Source organism: Dromiciops gliroides, chromosome 1 (assembly GCF_019393635.1).
Source record: "Dromiciops gliroides isolate mDroGli1 chromosome 1, mDroGli1.pri, whole genome shotgun sequence".
Taxonomy (NCBI): Eukaryota; Metazoa; Chordata; class Mammalia; order Microbiotheria; family Microbiotheriidae; genus Dromiciops; species Dromiciops gliroides.
Window position 1 is genome coordinate 59,753,381 of NC_057861.1, and position 23,272 is coordinate 59,776,652.

General features: G+C 39.9%; 3 protein-coding genes and 1 pseudogene across 3 annotated transcripts in view; 3 read left to right on the plus strand and 1 right to left on the minus strand.

Annotated features, from left to right (window-relative positions):
- LOC122745145 (olfactory receptor 1361-like) overlaps window positions 1-3,674 on the plus strand; it is a 33,279-nt gene extending 29,605 nt beyond the window's left edge. Inside the window, exons 3-5 of the mRNA XM_043990404.1 lie at window positions 1,565-1,667; window positions 3,078-3,149; window positions 3,593-3,674. Of these exons, the coding sequence (XP_043846339.1) occupies window positions 1,565-1,667; window positions 3,078-3,149; window positions 3,593-3,674 (257 nt within the window). The remainder of the gene's footprint in view (window positions 1-1,564; window positions 1,668-3,077; window positions 3,150-3,592) is intronic.
- Window positions 3,675-4,558: 884 nt separating this feature from the next.
- On the plus strand, window positions 4,559-5,497 carry LOC122745161 (olfactory receptor 1361-like). The gene has a single exon (XM_043990405.1). It carries the CDS (start codon window positions 4,559-4,561, stop codon window positions 5,495-5,497), a length of 939 nt encoding a protein of 312 aa, XP_043846340.1.
- Window positions 5,498-7,346: 1,849 nt separating this feature from the next.
- LOC122736251 lies at window positions 7,347-8,384 on the minus strand (annotated as a pseudogene).
- Window positions 8,385-22,266: 13,882 nt separating this feature from the next.
- Window positions 22,267-23,205, plus strand: LOC122745177 (olfactory receptor 1361-like). Its single transcript, XM_043990406.1, has one exon. It carries the CDS (start codon window positions 22,267-22,269, stop codon window positions 23,203-23,205), a length of 939 nt encoding a protein of 312 aa, XP_043846341.1.
- Window positions 23,206-23,272: the final 67 nt, after the last annotated feature.

The window sequence follows — 23,272 nt, forward strand, 5'->3', positions numbered from 1 at the left end:
TGGGTGTGCTATAAATAGAGATTCCACTAGGGGCATAGATTGGACTGGATGGTTTCCGAAGTTCTTTACAATCTTGGAATGTTATAATCTTATTTTTTTAAACCCTATTTCTTTTTTCTCTTTCTTTTCTAATTTATTTATTTATTTATCTATTTATTTATTCATCTAATCATTTATTTATTTATCTATGGATCTATTTATTTGTTCATCTATTCATCTAATCATTTATTTATTTATCTATGTATCTATCTATTTATTTATTGTGGGGCAATGAAGGTTAAGTGACTTGCCCAGGGTCACACAGTGTCAAGTGTCTGAGGCTGGATTTGAACTCAGGTCCTCTTGAATCCAGGGCTGGTGCTTTATCCACTGTACCACCTAGCTGTCCCTGTTATAATCTTATGAAACCAAGACATTGACCACATCTGTGAACATATTGTGAGAAAAAAATTATTAATAATCCATTTCTTGCAGGACCCAGAGATCACTTTCTCAGTCCTTTATCCTGGAGATACTTCATCAAATCTCATCTGGGACAAACCCAAAGGAATAAAAGGAATGGAGATAGATTCTTTTGTCTAGATGAGTGAAGGACTGATGAGATTAAAGCACACCTAGATAATGGACTTTGTCACAAGCAGCTTCAGTGAGGATTTTTTGCATTCTTTATTCTTATGTGATTTGGAGAGTTCATTTTAATGCTTTCAATCATTTTAATCATTTTCAAGTCATGTCAACCAATGGAATGGAAAGATGCTAGCCAAGTATCTTTGATCAATGTATAGTGATTTGTCTCTATCAAAGGAGGACAGAAACTCTTAAAAAAATGCCAAGCAGGGTCTTCTGGGGTCTCTCTTGGCTTCCTGAGACTACATGGTCTCCCTTGTGCTTTCTCTCTTATGTCTCCTTGAGACTACATGGGTCTGTTGGAGGTTTCCCTCCCACTTGTTCTAAGTGGCATGCTGAAGCTCTTTCCCTGCTTCTACCACCACACAGCCTGAGACCATGAGAGGTTAGGGAGACCTGTGATTAATTCTTTACTTCTATAATATTGATAAATTAATATATGATTACCCCAAACTGGTATCTATAGCAATTAATTCATTTTCAAACAATGCATATGAAGCATCGTGCACTCATACTTCCCCCACTTCTCTACAAAAATAAGTAAAATCTATTTTATCATAAGAACTGATGGAACCAGAGATTCTTAATCTTTCTGTCATGGTACCTTTGGCAGTGTGGTGAAGCCTGTGGGACCCATCTCAGAATCATGTTTGCAAATAATTTCAATTAAATAAATGAGATTACAAATGAAAGCAATTATATTGAACTGCAGTTCAGTATATATGTTTATACATACATATACATATGTATAAATACACATAAGCATATATAGATATATGCATATATGTGTGTGTTTAGAACTTTACAGATCCAAGGCTAACAACCAATGGAAAAAAGAGAGGAAGCCCCTTGCCTAAGGAAGCTTGTATTCTAAGGGGGTGAGGGAAATCTCAGAGGACTATTGAAATAGGGCATGTGATTAAGATGCCTTTTCCAGAAGGCATAGTAGTGTTGGTTGGTTTAATTACAATTCAAGAACAAGAGCTGGAAGGCAAAGGGATCAGCAAATGTTATATGTGCTGGGGCAGTGAAGATGACAGGTAATATGGGGAGGATGGCTGAGGGGGCTACAAAACCTGGTCTGGGGCTGGTTAGATACAGAGGGATAGTTGCATTTGTAATCTGTGCCTCTGCTGTCAGGACAGTTCAGCCCCAGGGTGGAGCTCCAAAGCTCAGTGGGTTAACTACCCCTAGGGTACTGAGGGAGGATGATCTCTGGACTAAATTGTAAGGTGGTAGGCAGGGACAGAGCAGATGGCAAGATATCTGAAGTGCAGGGCTGGTCAGGGTATGAAACATGTGTCTGAGGAAAGATAGATAAGAAGAAAGTGTAGGTGACTGCCAGATTGTGGAAGGCCTTGGATATCAAGCCAAGAAGTTTGACCTTTCCTTCAAGGAACATAGAGAGATACTGAAGACTTTTGAGCACAGGAATGAAAGCAAAGGAACGGTCTATCTATGAGTCAGTCAGTCAATAAATATTGATTAAGGGCATACACTTACTGGCTGTGTGACACTGGGCAAGTCATTTAACCCCAATTGCCTTAAACATCCAGGGCCATCTCTGGTCAACTTGATATCTACCTTGGTTTTTTTTTTTGTTGTTTGTTTGTTTTTTTGTGGGGCAATAAGGGTTAAGTGACTTGCTCAGGGTCACACAGCTAGTAAGTGTCAAGTGTCTGAGGCCAGATTTGAACTTGGGTCTTCCTGAATCCAGGGCTGGTGCTCCTGATATCTATCTTGACACTGGACCCAGGTGGCTCTGGAGGAGAGAGTGAGGTTGGTGACCTTGTACAGCCCTCCCTTACTTAAATCCAATTCAGTGCAAGTCATGACATCCCCCTGATAGCATGGTCCTCTTCAAAAATGAAGGACAAACAACAACAACAATATGCCTTAATTTGTCCCATGTGACCAGTGCCAGGCACTGTGAACAGGGGAAAGGCATTAGAAATAAAAAGGATTAGGAAAGACTTCCTGTACAATGTAGATTCTGGGTGGGACTAGAAGGAAGCCCAGGAATCCAGGAGGCAGGGATTGGGGTGAACAGCATCCCCAAGTTAGAAGTTGGAATGTCTTGTTCTAGGAAGAGCAATGAGGCCAGGGCCAGTGGATCCTTCAGCATGTTGTGGTGGAGAGGAGGCTATATAAGATGCTAGAAGACTTGCAAGGTGTGTGTGTGTGGGGGGGGCCAGGATGTGAAGGGCTTTAAGTATCTGACAGAGGATTTTACAGTTCTTCCTGGGAGTGACAGGGAGCCAGGAGAATTTATTGAAATGGGAGCCACATGGTCATACCGACACTTTTTTTGGGATCAATGAATGAATTTTAAAAGGCATTCATTCAGCACTCCCTATGGAAAAAAGGACTGTGTTAATATCTGGGAAGGCAAATAGAAAACCAAGAGAGTCCTTACCTTCAGGGAAAATGAAAGTTGGGCTCTGTTCCAGGGGCTGTGAGGGCACCTGTTCCAAACTTCAGGGCTTGCTTGCTGCTGTTTTCAGAGCAAGCTCTGAAGCTCTGTAGGTTTTCAGTACTTCTACTCTAATATGATCTAAGGAGAGGTGGCATCAGTGTTCTTCTGGCCCATGCTCTGGTCTTTACCCAGGAAGGGACCTTGCTCCCCTGTAGCCCCCATGGTTAGCACTCCTCGTGGGCTCAGAACTGTGTCTAGATCCCTTCCTCACATCCTGCAACTAGGATTGTAAATGTCCCCCACCCCATTCCCCCTGTTGGAATTGAGACCAGGGTCCCCATTTCCCAAGGAGTGACCACAAGCACTCCTCTCTGCCCTGTAACCTTGCCCTGGGACCCTGTTCCCCTTTGTTACAAGTGCCATTGCTACTTTGGGCTCTGGGACTGCTACCTAAACCTACATATAGGCAATACAACTCCAATGTCTGGAAAGGGTCTTCTGCCATCTCCTTGTGACCACTTGTTTGACTCTTCTCCCTAATGTCTATAGGCTGAGAGCTCCTGAACCTGCTGCTGTCACCACTGCACCCATCCCCATGCTGACACCTACCCTGTGTGGCCTGCACTCCTAGAGCCCCCCACCACCCAGGAAGACAGACCTTCCCTGCTGACCTCCCAGGTTGTCTTGGGCTGGAAAACTGCTTCAGGTGACCTTAAGAATTTAAGACAGGATCAGAGTACCAATTGACTCATTTATAGAAGAGGAAACTGAGGCTCAGAGAGATTGAAGCATAGTGATTTTTCCTTAAGTCGCACAGGTAGCAAGTATCAGAGGTCAGGTTGGAACCCAGTGCTCTGTGTCCAGAGTTGGCATTCTTTCCAGTGTACCAGGGTGGAAGCATCATGCCTAAACCTGTATCTCTGAAATTACCATCCATTGGTACTGGGTCTGCCCTCTTCTGGGGCCAAACAGGACAAGTCTAATCCTCTCCATAAAGCAGTCCTTCAAAGACTTGGGGATAATGATGAGGCCCTCAAAAACCTTCACACCCCCACTCCCTTCTACCTGTTCACATAGAGGCTTATCTGTAGGTCCTATATCATACTGGGGACCCTCCTATGGGTCCTCTCCAGGTTCTCAAGGTCCTTCCCAAATGTTGTACCCCAAACTTAGCACAGTGCTCCAGTGGTGTCCATGACAATCAATCTATCCATCAATAAATCAGTAAGTCAATCACTAAGTATTTATTAAGTACCTACTATGTACCAGTCATTGATGTATTTAGTGCAGGTGGGGGATACAAAGTAAGGGAAAAAAAACAAGGTTCCTGCCCTTAAGGACCTCACATTCTAATAGGGGAGAGGGAGACAATATGCAAAAACATGTAAGTGCAAGATATTCATGGTTTAGGATGTAGGTGTTGGGGAATGTGCAACTCATTTTGAACCCTGTGCTTCTAATATATTCTCACTATATTTTCCTTTTCTATCTACTTTCCTCAAGGGATTTATAGAAATGAAAAACCAAACCAGGGTCTTGGAATTTCTCTTCCTGGGCCTATCTGACCAACCAGAGCAACAACAACTGCTCTTCAGAGTATTTCTGGCTATGTACTTCGTTGGAACACTGGGGAATCTGCTCACCATCCTGGCAATTTGTTTTGATTCCCACCTCCACACCCCTATGTATTTCTTCCTCTCCAACCTATCCTTTCTCGATCTCTGTTTTACCTCCACCATAGTTCCCAAGATGCTGGTGAATTACCTGTTAGGGAGCAGTGCCATCTCCTATGCAGAATGCCTGACTCAAATGTATTTCTTTGTGGCTTTTGGTGGCTCAGACAGCATCCTCCTCTCTGCCATGGCCTATGACCGCTATCTGGCTGTCTGCCACCCTTTACACTATGGCACAGTCATGACATCACACCTTTGTGCTCTCTTGGTGGCTGTGCCTTGGGTTTCTGCTCACCTCATTTCAATGATACATACTGTATTGATGGCTCAGCTATCCTTCTGTTCAAATAATAAAATTCCTCACTTCTTTTGTGACATGAATACTTTGATAAAACTCTCCTGTTCTGACACCTATGTCAATGAAATGTTGGTTCTCCTTTTGGGAGGAATAGTAGTTTTAGTTCCCTTCATATGCATTGTGGTCTCTTACACTCCTATTGTCTCTGCTGTGTGGAAGGTCTCATCAGCTCATGGGAAATGGAAGGCCTTCTCTACTTGTGGCTCCCACCTCTCTGTGGTCATTCTTTTTTATGGCACCATCATAGGTGTGTATTTCAACCCCTCTTCCACCCACACAACTCAGAAAGACATGATAGCGACTGTGATGTATACAGTGGTCACCCCTACCCTGAACCCTTTCATCTATAGTCTTCGGAACAATGACTTGAAAAGGGCCCTGGGAAAGCTTCTTGGCTTGAAACATTTCTCCAAGATACATTGATGTCAACCTGAATGGAGGCCCCTAATGATGTGTAAAAAGACTATCTGTACTTGAAACTTATGTTCAACATTTATATTAATGAACTGGATGAATATAAGTATTATTAAGATATATATGGTGTGCTCCTCAGATTTTTGGATAGCATGAACTTAGGAGGAATACTTAATAATTTGGATGACAGAATTAGAATTCAAAATCTTTGAACAGCCTAGAAAAATAGGCTGAATCTCATAAAGTAGCAATAATTGAATTGATTTTTAAAAGGATAGATAATCTACTTCATAACTTAATTCAAATTTTCATTGTCACAATTGTTTCACAGACTTTTTTTCACCTGTAATTGAGAAAAATAAAATAAAAATTAAATGAATTAAAAAAAACACAAACCTCTTTTTTTTTCACCGAGAAAGAAGTTTATTTGATAATTCAAGGTCTACATAAACAATTTTCTCCACAGAAAACAATCTAATCATTAAGCAGAAGGAATATCAAATCACCTTAGATTCAGCATTATACACTGGGAAAGTAAGAAAATGTACAATCTCTTCTGGAAAAAAAGTCTGATTTCTCAACTGTTTTCTGAATGCTTGGAGAACATCAAGATCACAATTCTGTAATTCAGTTGAAATGTATGCACATTAGGACTTGCAGGGATGAGTGAAAAATCTTCCTAGGGCTAATGACATTCAAAAACAGAGTTAAGGTGCTATCTGGTCAGGGTTTTCTCTTAAAATCCCAGCTCTAGAGGGACAGCTAGCTGGCGCAGTGGGTAAAACACTGGCCCTGGATTCAGGAGAACCTGAGTTCAAATCTGGCCTCAAATACTTGACACTAGCTGTGTGACCCTGGGCAAGTTACTTAGCCCTCATTGCCTAGCAAAACAAAACAAATCCCAGCTCTGGATGGAGAGTAAGGGCTCACAGTATAAAGATCAACGTGTGTTTCTGGGATTGGTCTCTTTGGAGTCAGCCCTCCCCAACCCCATTCCAGAGCTTCACTAAAGTAATTAACCCATCACTGCTTTAATTCTGGAACCTGAGTCAGATCTATTTATTATTATAAGCACACTATAATATACATTTGGAGGAATTTTCTCCTTTTCGAAATGGACAAAACCAACCCCAGTCAACTGAGTGATTAGTTAAATAAAATCTCCAAACTCAATAAACAGAGCAGAAATCATAGGGGAAACCAATTTAAAGTCGGATACCATTTAAATTATTTCAAGCAATCTAGTAAGAACGGCACTGCATTTTCCTCTGGCCCCTCACAAATTTGAAAAGTAAAGAGGTAGACAGACTAAATAACCTGACCCTTGCTTGGGTTCAAGGCCCCAAATTCTCCATCCCTTCTCCACTTCTCATTTATGAACTGTCTACTCAACAGCATCTTATGACTTTGGAATTCTTTTGGGGTGGTTAACCTATGTTCTTCCCTGCTTATGGATCTGATTTGACCGTTATATCAGTCACGATGCAGAGCTCTACCAGCAACCCTGGCATCTGCCTTCTGCCCAGGTGGGTAGGTGTCTGTTCCAGTTCTTGGGGAAAGCCACTGTTTCTAAAGTGCCGGCAAATCGTGAGCAGAGCCTGTGCCACCAGTAACACATTCAGACCAACAAGGAGGGTTGCTTGAATCTGTGATTGAGATGGTCAGCATAGGAAAGGTGGAGATGACTTTAAAGATATGGAATTTAAATTGTATTAAGGCTGTTCCCCCCCCCAAAAGGCAATCCTAGGCTATACCCCTGGGCTCCCCAAAAAATAGGAGCCCTTGAAATGACCACAGCTCTAGTGCAGGATGGGAATCAGGATGAACAGCACAAGTCCTTGTTCAATGATGTCTTCCATTATCCAGAAGGCTTCTGTATTTTGTGTTTAGCAAACCACTCATCACTTTTGTCTGCTGCCATTGTGGCATCCAACAATTTGTCCCCATTTGGATCCATCTTGGAAAGTGTTCAAAATGCTTCATAGCCCACAAAACAAATTTCGTGTCCATTGGGGTCGGCCAGAATAACCACTTGGACCGTGGCTTTCCCGGGTGTGTCCAGACTGACCAGGGTGGTCAGAATCTTCTGGTTCTCCTTTTTCATCAATGCTTCTATGTCTTGTAACTCTTTCTTTGGATAGGAGAAAGCAATCCTCCCAAAGGCTGACCCATGATCCAGTGCTCCTTTGATACCCTGCAACTCCAGCTTGCACTGGTTGTCTGCATAGCCTAACAGGGCCCTTTGCTGCTCCTCATCCTTTTCATAAACCATCATCCCCAGCAGGTCTGACCAGTAGTGGAGGGATGTGCTCAGGTCAGAGACGGCCAAGGTCACTTTCAGCACTGGGTCTGAGGGGGGCTGACTCTGGTTCTTTTTTTTTTTTTAGTGAGGCAATTGGGGTTAAGTGACTTTCCCAGGGTCACACAGCTAGTAAGTGTTAAGTGTCTGAGGCCGGATTTGAACTCAGGTACTCCTCACTCCAGTGGCCGTGCTCTATCCACTGTGCCACCTAGCTGCCCCGACTGTGGTTCTTTAAAAAGAACTTGTAGCCTCCTGAGGCTTCAGTTTCAAACACTCCCTCAGCAACCTCACGGAGTGGCCACTCAGACTTCTTGGCATTTGTGACGGCCTGGCTGGAGACCAGTGTGAGGCCCAGGAAGTCATTGCCGAGGTGATAGTCACCAATGCCATAGTTGTAGGTCAGCTCCGCCATGAAGTGATTGTCCTCGGGCCATAGCCACCATGGTTTTACTCCACTTCCCATCATAAGGCCCATTACAGGAAGCCTTGTAGCCTTCCTCAAATTCCTCATGCTGCAGGATCCTGGTAGCAGAGAGCCGTCTGGAAGCTGAACATGAAGTGCAGTGCGTGTTGTGAGGCCACCGCCTCCGCCATCCCACAATCCTCTTCTTAGAAGAGACTACCAATTGGAGGGGCCCACGCTACTCCCATACCTTAACAGAAGTCATGGTCCTTGAGGGGTTCGTTTTGACAATGTAGCATAGAAGTGAAATATTGATTCAAAATGTCCCCTGTGTTTATGTATCAGCCTTGCAGGACAATATCACAGGACTTTCAACTTATTCATGTATGTTCAAACCTTTTCAATTCAGGTCTTTGAGTCTTTTCTGTTTTAATCATTTCTTTTATATAGAAAAAATAAATACCAATTCCATGCTAAAGTGTATAGTGAAGAGATGAAAGGTTATGGGTGTAGAAACAGAAGTAAGACATTCTGACTGAGATGTAGATTGTGTGAAAAGAAGGAACATAAAATAAGAATGGCGGGTTAGGCTGGAGACAGATGGCAAAGGCCATTGAGAGTTTGTATTTTGTTCTATAGGCAATTGGGAGCCATTACAGTTTTGAGAGCAAGGAAGAGTCCGGGTCAAAGCTGTGTCTTAGGAATATACCTTTGACAGCTGGGTGGAGGATGAATTAAACAAAGGAAAGACTGGAGGGAAACATTCTAGTTGGAGGATATAGCAACAGTCCAGGTTAGGAGCAATGAAGACCTGAATTGGGGGTGGAGTTGGGGAGAGGGTGGCCTGTGAATGGAGGGAAAGAGTATTAACTGGGGGCAGCTAGGTAGCGAAGTGGATAGAGTCAGGAGGACCTGAGTTCAAATCTGACCTTAGACACTTGACAACTTACTAGCTGTGTGACCCTGGGTAAGTCACTTTACCCCAATTGCATCACCAAAAAAAGAGCATTAACTAATGTGAGATATGATGTGGGGAAAAGAATTCATGAGATTTGGCATTTGATTGGATACTGAGGATGAGGGAGAAGGAAGACTCAAAGAGCAGCAGAGGGATACACCTAAGGAGAGCTTCATGAGAACTCCACTAAGGGAGAAGAGACTGCCAGTAACAAGGATCTGGGTGTTGATCCTTTACCCCACAGGTTCCCCACACATGAAAGTCTACTCTGCACAGAGACTTTGTCTTTCCAAGAAGAGGGCACTCACCTGGTTTCAGGAGAATGCTTTTTTGTAACAACTGTTCTTCTTATACCTACTTAGGAAATATTATTTTCCAAAGAAAATGAAATCTGATTTATAATCAACAAAGAGCATAACAGCGGGGGATCCTGAGCAAATGTAATGAAAATACTAGCTCCTCAGGGCTACCCCTAGAGCCCAGAGGTGAGTAATGAGGAATTATCCCTCTGAGAACCTCAAGGTTCAAGAGGGTGTGAGAGTTGAATGAGGGAGCCCACAAGGAGTATTATATAACTTCAGGAAACTAAGGTCCAGAGAAGGGAATAGATTATATCATATCTCATAGGGATACACAATTATAGAATTTCAGAATTCGAAGAAATTTCAGAGGCTATATAGCCCAACACTTTCCCTGAACAAAAATATTTTCCCTGTCATTTCTTTGAAGAACTTAAAGGGCAGCTAAGTGGATAGGGAACCAGCCCTGGAATCAGAAGGACCTGAATTCAAACTGAACCTTAGACACTTGACACTCACTGTGTGACCCTGGGCAAGTCACTTGACCCTGATTGCATTGAGGGACAGGGTCGGGGAAAGACCTTCAGTAAGAGGCAGTCCATTATCTCCACAAATGCTTTATTTCACTTTTGGTAGCTCTTTTTCTTTTTTTCTAAACCACTGATCTCCTTAATTTCCAAATCCAGTGTCATCTTCTTCTTTTCTTTTTTAAATAATATTTGCTTTTTTGACAATTACCTGTAAGAAATGTTTTAAGATTCATTAAAAAATTGTATTCCAATATTTTCCTTCTCTTCCTAACCTCTCCCCACTTAAGATAAGAAATTTGTTATAGGTTACACATATTCAACCATGCAAAACATATTAGTATACTTGAAATGTGAAAGAATGCACAGAACCAAAGAGGAAAACATGAAAAAACTAAAGCAAACAATAGTATGCTTCAATCTGCATTCAGACTTCATCAGTTCATTCTCTGGAGGTGGATAATATTTTTTAACATGAGTCCTTTGAAATTGTCTTGGATCATCTTATTGTTGAGAATAGCTAAGTCATTCACAGGTGATCATTGTACAATATTGCTGTTACTGTGTACAATGTTCTTCTGGTTCTCCTCACTTCACTTTGCATTAGTTTATGTAAGTCTTTTCAGGTTTATCTGAAATCAGCCTACTATTCATTTCTTAGAGCACAATAGTTTTCCATTATAATCACATATCACAACTTATTCAACTATTCCCCAATCAATAGGCATCCTTTTAATTTCTAATTCTTCACCCTACAAAAAAAGCTACTACTAATATTTTTGTACAAATATGTCCTTTTCTATTTTTTATCATCTTTGAGACACAGACCTACTAGTGACATTGCAGGATCAAAGGCTATGCACAGTTTTATAGTGCTTTGAGCTTAGTTCCAAATTGCTGTCCAGAACAGATGGATTAATCCACAACTCCACCAACAGTGCATTAGTGTCCCATACCCCTCCAGTATTTATTATTTTCCTTTTCTGTCATATTAGCCAATCTGAGAGGTGTGAGGTGGTACCTCAGAGTTGTTTTAATTTTAATTTCTCTAATCAATAGTGACTTACAGCATTTTTATATGACTAAAGATAGCTTTGATTTCTTCATCTGAAAACTGCCTGTTCATATGCTTTGACCATTTATCAGTTGGGGAATGTCCTATATTCTTATAAATTTGACTCACTTCTTTATATATTTGAGAAATGAATAAGTATCAGATATACGTACTGTAAAAATTGTTCCCCAGTTTTCTGCTTTCCTTCTAATCTTGTTTGTATTGGTTTTTCTTTCTGCAAAACCTTTTTAAATTTTAATATAAGAATGATTCATTTTACATTTTAAATCTGGTAATCTTCTCCATCTCTTGTTTGTCAAAAATTCTTCCTTTTTCCTTAGATGTGACGAGTAAAAATCATTCTTTGCTCTCTTAATTTGCTTATTGTATCACATTTTATATAGCTATCGTGTACCCATTTTGACCTTGTCTTGGTATATGGGGTAAGATTGTAGGTTATATATAGTTTCTCCCATACTCTTTTCCAGTGTTTCCAGAAGTTTTTGTCAAATAGTGAGTTATTATCCCAGAAGCTTGTGTCTTTGAGTTTATCCAACAGTAGACTGCTATGGTCATTTACTATGGTGTCCTGTGTGCCTAACCTATTCCATTGATCCACCAATCTATTTCTGAGCCAGTACCAAATAGTTTTGATGATTGCCACTTTATAATACAGTTTTAGATATGGCATTGCTAGATTACCTTCCTTCACATTTATTATAGTTAATTCCCTTGATATTCTTGACCTTTTGTCCTTCCAGATGAATTTTGTTATGATTTTTATCTAGCTCAATAAAATATTTTTGGTAGTTTGAATACTTTGGTAGTTTGAATTTTTGGTATGTTTGGCACTGAATAAGGAATTCAAGTCGAGTATTATTGTCCTTTTCATTATATTGGCTTGGCCTTCCCATGAGCAATTACTATTTTCCCAACTGTTTAGATCTGACTTTATTTCTGTGCTAAGTGTTTTGTAATTGTGTTCATATAGTTCTTGTGTTTGTCTTGGCATGGAGACTTTTTTATTTTCAATAGTTATCTTGTTTGTTTTGTTTTTTGGTTGGACAATGAGGGTTAAGTGACTTGCCCAAGGTCACACAGCTAGTAAGTGTCAAGTGTCTAAGGCTGGATTTGAATTTAGGTCCTCCTGAATCCAGGGCTGGTGTTCTATCCACTGCACCACCTAGCTGCCCCCTCAAAAGTTATTTTAAAAGTAATTTTACTTTCTTTTCTTGCTGGACTTTTTTGTTAATATATAGGAATGCTGATAATTTATGTTTTTTAAAAAAATTTTATATCCTGCAACTTTGTTAGAGTTGTTACTTTTTTGAACTAGTTTTTCACTTGATTCTCTAGGATTTCCTAAGTATACCATCATATCATCTGCAAAGAGTTAAATTTTGTCTCCCCATTGTCTATTCTAATTGCTTCAATCTTTTTCTTCTCTTATTGCTGTAGCTAACATTTCTCGTATACTATTGAATAAAAGTGCTTCACCTCTGATCTTACTGGGAAGGATTTTAGTTTCTTCCCTTTAGATATAGTGCTCACTGTTTTTCTTAGATAAATACTACTTATCATTTTAAGGTAAGCTCCATTTATTCCTATGCTCTCTAGTATAATAAAAATGAGTATTGTATTTTGTCAGAAGATTTCTCCTCTGAATCTATTGAGAAAATCATATGATTTCTGTTGATTTTTTTTTTTGGTTGGGCAATGAGGGTTAAGTGACTTGCCCAAGGTCACACAGCTAGTAAGTGTCAAGTGTCTGAGGCCAGATTTGAACTCAGGTCCTCCTGACTCCAGGGACAGTGCTCTATCCACTGCGCCACCTAGCTGCCCCTGTTGATTTTGTTTTTGATCTGGTCAATTATGCTGATGGTTTTCCTTATATTGAACCAGCCCTGAATTCCTAGTATAAATTCCACCTGGTCATAGTGTATGATCTTTGTGATAAATTGCTGTAATCTCCTTGTGAGTATTTTATTTAAAATTTTTACATCAATATTCATTAGTGAAATTGGTCTATTATTTTCTTTCTTTATTTTGGCTCTTCCTGGTATAGGTATCAAAACCATATTTGTGTTGTAGAAAGAATTTGTTAGGACTCCTTTGTCTTGAGTGTTGCCTGCTGCTTCTGCTGCTTGTCAACTGCATTCCCCTTCCACCCCAGTGAGACAGACCTTTGTTGCTGAGCCTCCAAGATATCCTTGTCTGGTAAGCTTCTTTCCTGATCTTAAATTGATTCTGAGATATTTTTCAAGGTTGTTTGAAGGGGAATTTTGAAGGGCACCAGAGAATTACTGCTTGACTCAATCATCTTGAAACTGTTTCAAAAGCTTTAATGCATCTATTGTTTCTGTTGATTTTCCTTCTTTTTTCTTTTTTCTCTTTTTTAGAAAACAAACATTCTTTGGGATTTTTCTGGCAGAGATTTCAGGGAAAATTTTGGTGATAAAAAGAGACACATCAATAAAAAACTTATTTGGAATGCTTATTGACTTGAATTATCCTGTAAAGATATTAAAGGCTGAAAAATTTCATTGGAGTGAGCATTCTATGTGTCCTTTCTTGATGGTCCCAAGCACACAATTCAGCCTAAAGAGCTATGGAGATAGGAGAGGAGCTAGTTTTTCTCATCTCCTAGTGCTCCATGACCTGTTGTCATTTCTACCTCAGCTAAGTAGCAAAATGATCAGTTGAAGTGAGCTCCCTTAGCAGTACATGAGTGTAAAAAAAGTGATGGGATAGATAGAAACTAATCAGAGAGAATAGAATTAAGAGGCATTGGGAAATGCTTTCTGTAGAAGGTAGAATTTCAGTTGGGACTAGCTAGGATCCAGGTAAGTCAGGAGATGGAGATGAGGCATGAGGGAGAGTCAGAGACTGTCTGAAATTTGTCTGAAGCCTGTAGGAAGATTTTCTGAAGCCAAGAGATGTAGTTTCTTATTCAAGGAATGGCAAGGAGGCCAGTGTCACTGAATCAAAGACTACATCAAAGATGTAATGTAGAAGAAGACTAGAAAGGTAGCAGTTGATTCGGTTATGAAAAACGTTTAATGTCAGAGGATTTTCTATTTGATTTTAGAGGTGAAAGGGAGTCATTGGAGTTTGTTGATCATGCAGTGACATGGTTGGACCTAAGCTTTAGGAAAATCACTTTTGCAGCTGAATGGAAGATGAACTGCAGTGAACACAGAATCATAGTTAAGGATTTGTTATCCTAATGCAGAAATTTTTATCTTGTTTGTATCCTGGAATCCCTTGGCAGTATGATAAATCATATGACCTTTTTCTCAGTATAATGTGTTTAAATATATAAAATAAATGTATAGAGTTATAAAACCATTACATTCTTATACAATTATTAATATATATTTCATAATAAACATTTTATTTGAAGTTTTGAGTTCCAAATGCTTGACCTCCTTCCCTCCATCCCTCTCCTCTCTCCTCTCCAATGCAATAAACAATCAGATATAGGTTATACATGTGAAATTCTGTAAAACATTACCATATTAGTAATTTTGTATAAGAAAACTTGAATAAAACAAAGAAATAAAGTGAAAAATCACATGCTTCAGTCTGTGTTCAATCAATATCAGTTCTTTCTTTGGAGATGGATAGTATACTTCATTATTAGTCCTTTGGGATTGTCTTGGATCATTGTATTGCTGAGAATAGTTAAGTCATTCACAATTTTTCATGAAACAATATTGTAATCACTATGCACAATGTTTTTCTGCTTCTATGTACTTCATTATACATCAGTTCATATAAGTCTTTCCAGGCCTTTCTGAAATCAAACTGCTTGTCATTTTTTTATAGCACATTAATATTCCATTACAACCATATACCACTGCTTGTTTAGCCATTCCCCAATTGATGGGCATTCCTTTGATTTCCAATTCTTAGCCACCACAAAAAGAGCTGCTATGAAGATGGCAGAGGAAAGGCAGTGAGCTCCCAAACTCATGACAGGATCGCTCCAAAAAACATCCAAAAAAGGCCATAGGAAAATACCCAGAGCAGCAAAACTCACAGAAGAATGTGCTGAAATCATCTTCTAACCAAGAACGGCTTGGAAGGTCAGAAGGAGGGAGCTGTTGTGCTGATACAGGAGTTGGGCCCAACCCCACAGTCACCCTGACACAGATCCAATCTCAGGAAGTCCTTACCAGAGAAGGAGACACCCAGAGCCTCTGAATCAGCTGAAGCACCAGTGTCGTCTGGAACTAAGTTCACAGTCTGGTGAGTGGGCTGAACCCTGGGCAGGGGAGAAACTACAGGGGTCTATGCTGGTGCTAAGGCAGAACTTGGATTTTTACACCCCTGCTGAGAACCAGGAGGTAGGCTCAAGTAGAAGTGGCCCAGGTGGGGGAGGGGCACAGGCTTGTCGGAGCTAACAACCACAACACACAAAGCTGGTTGATTAGCAAGTTGGTCTGGGGTCATCTAGGACCAGGAAACAGGCTGGGTGAGGAAAGAATCTGATTCTCCTTAAATCATACCACCTGGGCCTTCTTAAGCTTGGGGTGCTGCAGCCTGGAAACAGTGCCCCACTGTAACGATTGGAATGACGCCACCTGCTGGAGACTTACTGTAGAAGAGTTCCACCCATGAAGCGAAGGTTTTTGAGGGCAAGACCAGGAGTCTTTTCTTTGGCGTCAGGAAGTGACGCGGGCTAGTGGGAGGAGGAAGGAAGAGACTGGCTCTTGCTCTCATTCTGTTTCCTGAGGACGCCGGTGGAGAGGGGAGCTAGAAATGCGCTCTCCCTTTAATAGATAGGAATCTAGGCCTTTCTCTCTCTTTACCAAATTCTTATTCTCCTTAATAAATGCTTAAAAGTCTAACTCTTGCTAAAGCTTATAATTTATTGGTGACCACTCATTGGATATTTTAGACAGACTAGCTAGAATTTTAGCCCTTAACACCACTTTAAGGAGCTAAAAGTCTAGTAAAAGAAAGGCAAGAAAAGAGCTGCTATAAATATTTTGTACAAATACATCTTTTTCTCATTTGGGGGATGTCTTTGGGATATAAACCTAGCAGTGGTATTGCTGGATCAAAGGCTATGCAGAGTTTTATAGCCCTTTGGGCATAGTTCCAAATTGCTTTCCAGAATGGCTGGATCCATTCACAACTCCACCAACAGTAGATTAGCATTCCAGTTTTCCTACATCCTCTCCAACATCCAACATTTTCTATTTTTGTTATATTTGCCACTCTGATAGGTGTGAGTTAGTACCTCAGAGTTGCTTGAATTTGAATTTCTTAGATCAATAGTGATTTAGAACATTTTTTCATATGAATATAGATTGTTTTAATTTCTTTGTCTCAAAACAGCCTGTTCATATCCTTTGACCATTTATCAATTGGGGAATGACTTGTATTTTTATAAATTTGACTCAGTTCTCTATATTTTTGAGAAGTGAGGCCTTTATCAGTGATACTTGTTGCAAAAATTCTTTCCTAGTTTTTTGCTTTCCTTATAATTTTGGTTACATTTGTTTTGTTTGTGCAAAAGCTTTTTTTCCCCCAGGGCAATGACATTAAGTGACTTAGCAGGGTAACACAGCTAGTAAATGTCAAGTGTCTGAGGCCAGATTTGAACTCAGGTCCTCCTGAATTCAGGACTGGTGCTTTATCCACTGTACCACCTATCTGCCAATAGATTTAATTATTATTATTTATTTTTCTGGGGCAATGAAGGTTAAGTGACTTGGCCAGGGTCACATAGCTAGTAATTATCAAGTGTTTGAGGCTGGATTTGAACTCAGGCCCTCCTTAATTCAGGGCTGGTGCTTTATCCATTGTGCCACCTAGTTTATATTTTGTGATGAACTCTATGTCTTCTTTGGTCCTAAGTTCTTTCCCTGTCCATAAATCTGACAGATAAACTATTCCATGTTCCCTTAATTTGCTTATGGAATCACCCTTTATGTGTAAATCATGTACCCATTTTGATCTTATTTTAATATACAGTGTGAGATATTGATCTATACCAAGTTTCTGCCATACTGTTTTCCAGTTTTCCCAGAAGTTTTTGTCAAATAATGAGTTTTTGTTCCAAAACCTTGTATCTTTGGGTTTATAATATACTAGGTAACCATAGTCATTTATTACATTATAATTTATCCGTATTCTATTCCGCTCACCTCCAACTCTATTTCTCATTGTTTTGATAATTACTGCTTTGTAATACAGTTTGAGATCTGGTACTGCTAGACCACCTTCTTTCACATTTGTTTTTGTTGATTGCCTTGATATCCTTGAGCTTGTGTTCTTTCAGATGAATTTTGTTATTATTTTTCTATCTCTATAAATATTTTTGACAGTTTGATTGGCATAGCATTAAATAAATAGATTAATTTTTGTAGGATTGTAATTTTTATTATATTGGTGTGGCCTACCCATGAGCAATTTTTATCCTTACTGTAGCTCCACAGTATTTGAATTCCTTTTTTTCTATCTGCTTGCAATATTTTCTCCTTGACCTGGGATCTTTGGAATTTGGCTATAATATTCCTGGAAGTTTTTCTTTTGGGATCTCTTTCAGGAGGTGATCTGTGGATTCTTCCATTTTCTATTTTACCTTCTGCTTCTAGAATATCAAGGCTATTTTCCCTGATAATCTCTTGGAAGATGGTGTCTTAACTCTTATTTTGGTCATGGCTTTCAGGTAGTTCAATGATTTTCAAATTATCTCTCCTGGATATATTTTCCAGGTCAGCTGTTTTTCCAAGGACATATTTCATATTGCCCTCTATTTTTTTTATTCATTTGGATTTGCTTTACTGTCACTAGCTTCCATTTGTTTAATCCTAATTCTTAGGCAATAATTTTCTTCAGAGAGCTTTTGTATCTCCTTTCACATTTGGCTTTTCATGCTGTTGACTTTTTTCCCATGACTCTCCTGCATTGTTCTCATTTCTCTTTCAGTTCTTTTCTCCATCTCTCTAAATCTTTCTTCTATCTCTCCTACTTTCCCTTCCAAGTCCCTTTTGAGAGCTTCCATGGCCTGAGACCAATTCATATTTTTCTTGGAAGCTTTGGATGTAAGGGCCCTGAGGTTGCTATCCTCTCCTGAGGATGCACCTCAATCTTCCTTGTCGCTAAAGAAACTTTTGATAGTTCTCAACTTTTTTTGCTTGCTCATCTTGCTGTCTTTTACTGGACTTTTAATTCCCTCTTACAGTGGGAGCCTACTTCCAAGCTACATTGTGCCAAGTTTCAGAGGGTCCCAGGTGCTTCAGTTTGAGGGAGGGCAGGTTTTTCTCTCACCTGGCCTGTTCTCTGGTTTGAAGATAACCTAAAGCCAACTTGCTAATTAACCAGCCAGCAGAACTTTTTGTGCTATGGTTCTTAGCTCTGATGAACCTGTGCCCCTCACCCACCTGGGTCTTCCACAGCTCATGATTTCTTCTTGGTTCCCTGTTGGGATGGGACAGCTGAATTCCTCCTTAGGTCCCACACAGACCCCTGTATTCTCCCCACCCCATCCTCCAGCCAGCCATTCAGCCCTCTCACCCGACTGTAAGCTTAGTTCCAGAAGATGCTGGTGCTGCAGCTGATTCAGGGGGCTCAGGGTTAAGTTCCTCTGTTGCAGCATGCCTGGGGTCTATGTAGGCATGATCTAGTGGTTGGACTCTACTTGCAGCCCACTATGGTCCCCTTTAATCTGTCTTTGGTTAGAAAATAATCTCAGCCCATCTTTTTGTGGGTTTTTCTGCTTTAGTGGTTCTTTTATTGCTATTTTGGGGGTAACTGTATCAGGAGCTCTCTATGTTTACTGTCTTTCCTCCTCCATCTTGCATCCACCCCCTCTAGTCTGTTCTAAACTCAGGTTTAACTGTACTACCCAGCTTCCTGGCACTTCAAATGGGTTGATCCAACCAGGTTCTAGCTTCTCTGGACTGTGTTGGCAGGGAAAGGGGACTTGAGACTGCCATTATTTCTCCCCGTCTTTCATGTACTACTGACAGTGGCTCAGTAATCACATCAAATAATCATTCAACAAACATACATGAAATATCTGCAGTGTGCCAAGTACTTGATAGGTAAAACCTGAGTATACAGTAAGATTGAAACAATCCCTGCCTTCAGGGAGCTCATATTCTAAGGGAGGAAATTACATATATTAGTAAAAGTAGAATATTAATACTAATTAATTCAATTAATTCAATTGACTTATTAATTGATTTAAAAAGTAATCCCATATTATCAGTTCTTTGAGTACCTGAAGATGTGATTGAACTAAGCCAGATAACTTGGATTCACCTGGACTAGGACCCTTGGACAGGTGTTCCTAGTGCCTAGCACAGTGCCTGGCACATAGCAAGCACTGAAATAAGAAATGTCCATTGATTGCTTATTAGATTTGGCCCATCATTCTAACCTGAAAAATATACAACTGGGGCTTTTCTATTCAGCAGAAAAGCAAAGGATACTTGTCTCTGGTTAGTTGAAAGTGTTTCCAACAAAGCAAATTTCAAAGAACTAAAATTCCCCTTTAGAAAATTCTTTTCCTCTAGAGTATTGAGTGTAAATTCACAGAGGTGGAGTTGGGGGAAGAAAGGAGGGAGGGGAGAGAGCCATTTATCCTGTTTGTTCCCATCTAACAAGCTGCTCAGGGAATTCAGAACCCTGGGAAGTCCTTCCTTCTTCCCTGTGTGCTCTTCCTAAAGTTCCTTATAAAACCTGATCTAATGAGAACTTTAGCTGTCTCTTCCCTGGAAAGAATGTATTTCATGGACCAGTTCTTAGCCAAGAATTTCGGGGTACAGAAAGCATATGACTGAAGGTCAGGGAGCCTGCTATTTTGACAGTTTCTAGCATCAGTAACAACTTCTCCAGTAAGTGCTGACCCCAGGAAGGCTTCATCCATCACTGGTGTTTTGGGGGCATTCATTTATTCCTTTGTTCGACATGCATTTTTAAGTACTTCCTAGTTGTGTGTGTGTGTGTGTGTGTGTGTGTGTGTGTGTGTGTGTGTATATATATATATGTGTGTGTGTGTGTGTGTGTGTGTGTGTGTGTGTGTGTGTGTGTTTGCATACTCTGAGCATGGTATTCTAGGATTACCTTCTATCAAGAGAAACAAGATAAACTTGGACAAGTCAATACAAAATATGTACAAAGTAATTCTCTCATGTAAGTGGAGGCCCTTTGAAAGAGAGGATGGGCATTCCAGGGAGATGGCAGTGGAGTGAGCCTTGAAGGAAGCCAGGGCAAATGCCCTTTTGCCAACACTTAGTAAGAAAGATGAATATGTGGGGAAAGGTTCTTCCCTCTGCTCCATGTATGCTCCATCACATGAAAGAGGAAAGTTATCTTCTAAGCATGATGATGGTGGTGGTGATGATGGCAATAATAATCAAAATCACAACCTTTCTGTAGCACTTAATGGTTGCAAAGTGCTCTCCTTTCATCATTTCATTTTGTCTAAGCAATGAACCTATGAGAGGAGATGAGGAGGGTAATTTTCCATTTCCAGTATGAGGACACTGAGGCAAAGAGAACTGTAATGACTTGCCTAACATAACATAACAATGAATAGCAAGCTAGTCAATTTTCTTAAGTTTTTTTAAAAATTAAGGCTCCTTGGTCTTTTTATTTCAAATACTGCTGCCATTTGTAAATAATTTGTCTCCCATTGAAACTTCCCTTATAACAAAGAAACACACAGAATATAAATGTAATCTCTGGTTGCTGTAAAAGAGACACATCTTGTTGGAATAAAGAAAAGGAAATGATAATTCTACTATACCCTGTCCTCTTCAGTCCACAACTGTTCTATTGTGCTCAAATCTGGGTGCCCCATTTGAGAAAGGATGCTATTAAGACAAGTTAGGTGGCTCAGTGGATAGAACTCTGGGCCTGGAGTCAGAAAGGCCTGAGTTCAAATTCTGACTTACTAGCTGTGACCCTGGGTAAGTCTGTTAACCTCTCTATGATATACTGTATTTTTCTCATTTGTAAAATAGGGAATAAAAATAATACCTCCCAGAATTTTCTTTGATGTCATGGGAGTACAGACCTATTACTATTACTATTATAGTAATATTACTGCCATCAAAGGGTATGCACAGTTTTATACCCCTTTGGGCATAGTTCCCAAATGCTGTCCAGAATGGATGGAATCAGTTAATTTTCCCACATCCACTCCAAAATTTGTCATTTTCCTTTTCTGTCATAGTAGCCAATCTGATAGGTTTGAGGTAATATCTCAGAGATGTTTTAATTCACATTTTTCTAATCAATAGTGATTTAGAGTTATTTTTTCTTCTGAAAACTGCATGTTTATATCCTTTGACCATTTATCAATTGAGAAATGACTCTTATTCTTATAAATTTTACTCAGTTCTTCATACATTTAGTAATGAGACCTTTATCAGAGAAACTTGCTATCATTCTCCCCTCCCTGCCTCATTTTCCTGTTTTCCTTCTAATCTTGGCTGCATTAGTGTTTTGTTTGTACAAATTCTTTTTAGTTTGGTGTAATAAAAATTATCCGTTTTATATCCTATATTGATCTATATATCTTCTTTGGCCATAAATTCTTCCTTTCTCCACAAACCTGACAGATAAAATATTCCATGATCTCATTGTTTGCTTATCACATTTCCCTTTATGTCTAAATTATGTACCAATTTTGACTTTATCTCTATATATGGTGTGAGATGTTCATTTTTACCTTGTTTCTGCCAAACTGATTTCCAGTTTTCCCAGAAATTTTTGTCAAATCATGATTTATTGTCCCCAAATCTTTGATCTTTCATTTTTCAAACACTAGATTACCATGGTCATTTATTACTATATATGATAAACCTAGTCTATTCTACTGATCCACCACTCTATTTCTAAGCCAGCTGTTGACTCAGATTTTCAGGGTCCTTTCTAAATGTGGTACTCAGAACTCAACACAGTGCTCCAGGTATGTCCATGCCAATCAATTTATCAATAAATCAGTAAGTCAATCACCAAGAATTTATTAAGTGCCTACTATGTATGTGCTAAGTGACAGTGGTCTATAGGAAGAAAAGGAAAAAAACAAGGTCCCTACCCTTAAGGATCTCACCTTCTAATAGGGGAGAAAATATGCAGAATAAAGAGTAAGTAAAAGATAATCATGGTTTGGGGTATAGGCATTGGAGAATGCACAACTCATTTTGAACCCTGTGCTTCTAATATATTTTCACCCTATTTTCCTTTCCTATCAAGGGATCTATAGAAATGAGAAATCAGACCAAGGTCTTGGAATTTCTCTTCCTGGGCCTATCTGACCAACCAGAGCAAAAACAATTACTCTTCAGACTGTTTCTGGTAATGTACTTCATCGGGACACTGGGAAACCTGCTCACCATCCTGGCAATTTGTTTTGATTCCCACCTCCACACCCCTATGTACTTCTTCCTCTCCAACCTGTCCCTTCTTGATCTCTGTTTTACCTCCACCACAATTCCCAAGATGCTGGTAAATTACCTGTTAGAGAGCCATACCATCTCCTATGCAGGATGCTTGGCTCAAATGTATTTCTTTGTGGCCTTTGGTGGCTCAGACAGCATCCTCCTCTCTGTCATGGCCTATGACCGCTATCTGGCTGTCTGCCACCCTTTACACTATGGCACAGTCATGACCTCACACCTTTGTGCCCTCTTGGTGACTGTGCCTTGGGTTTCTGCTCACCTCATTGCAACAGTACATACCGTATTGATGGCTCAGCTATCCTTCTGTACTAATAATCAAATTCCTCACTTCTTTTGTGACATAAATTCTTTGATAAAACTCTCCTGTTCTGACACCTATGTCAATGAAATGTTGGTTCTTCTTTTGGGGGGAATATTGATTTTAATTCCCTTCATATGCATTGTGGTCTCTTACACCCCTATTGTCTCTGCTGTGTGGAAGATCTCATCAACTCATGGGAAATGGAAGGCCTTCTCTACTTGTGGCTCCCACCTCTCTGTGGTCATTCTTTTTTATGGCACCATCATAGGTGTGTATTTCAATCCCTCTTCCATTCACACAGCCCAGAATGACATGATAGCAACTGTGATGTATACAGTGGTCACCCCTACCCTGAACCCTTTCATCTACAGCCTTCGCAACAAAGATTTGAAAGGAGCCCTAGGAAAGCTTCTTGACTTGAACCCTTTCTCCAAGAGATATTGATGTCAACCTGGATAGAGGCCCCTATTGTTGTGTAAAAAGACTTTCTGTTCTTCAAGCTGTTATGTTC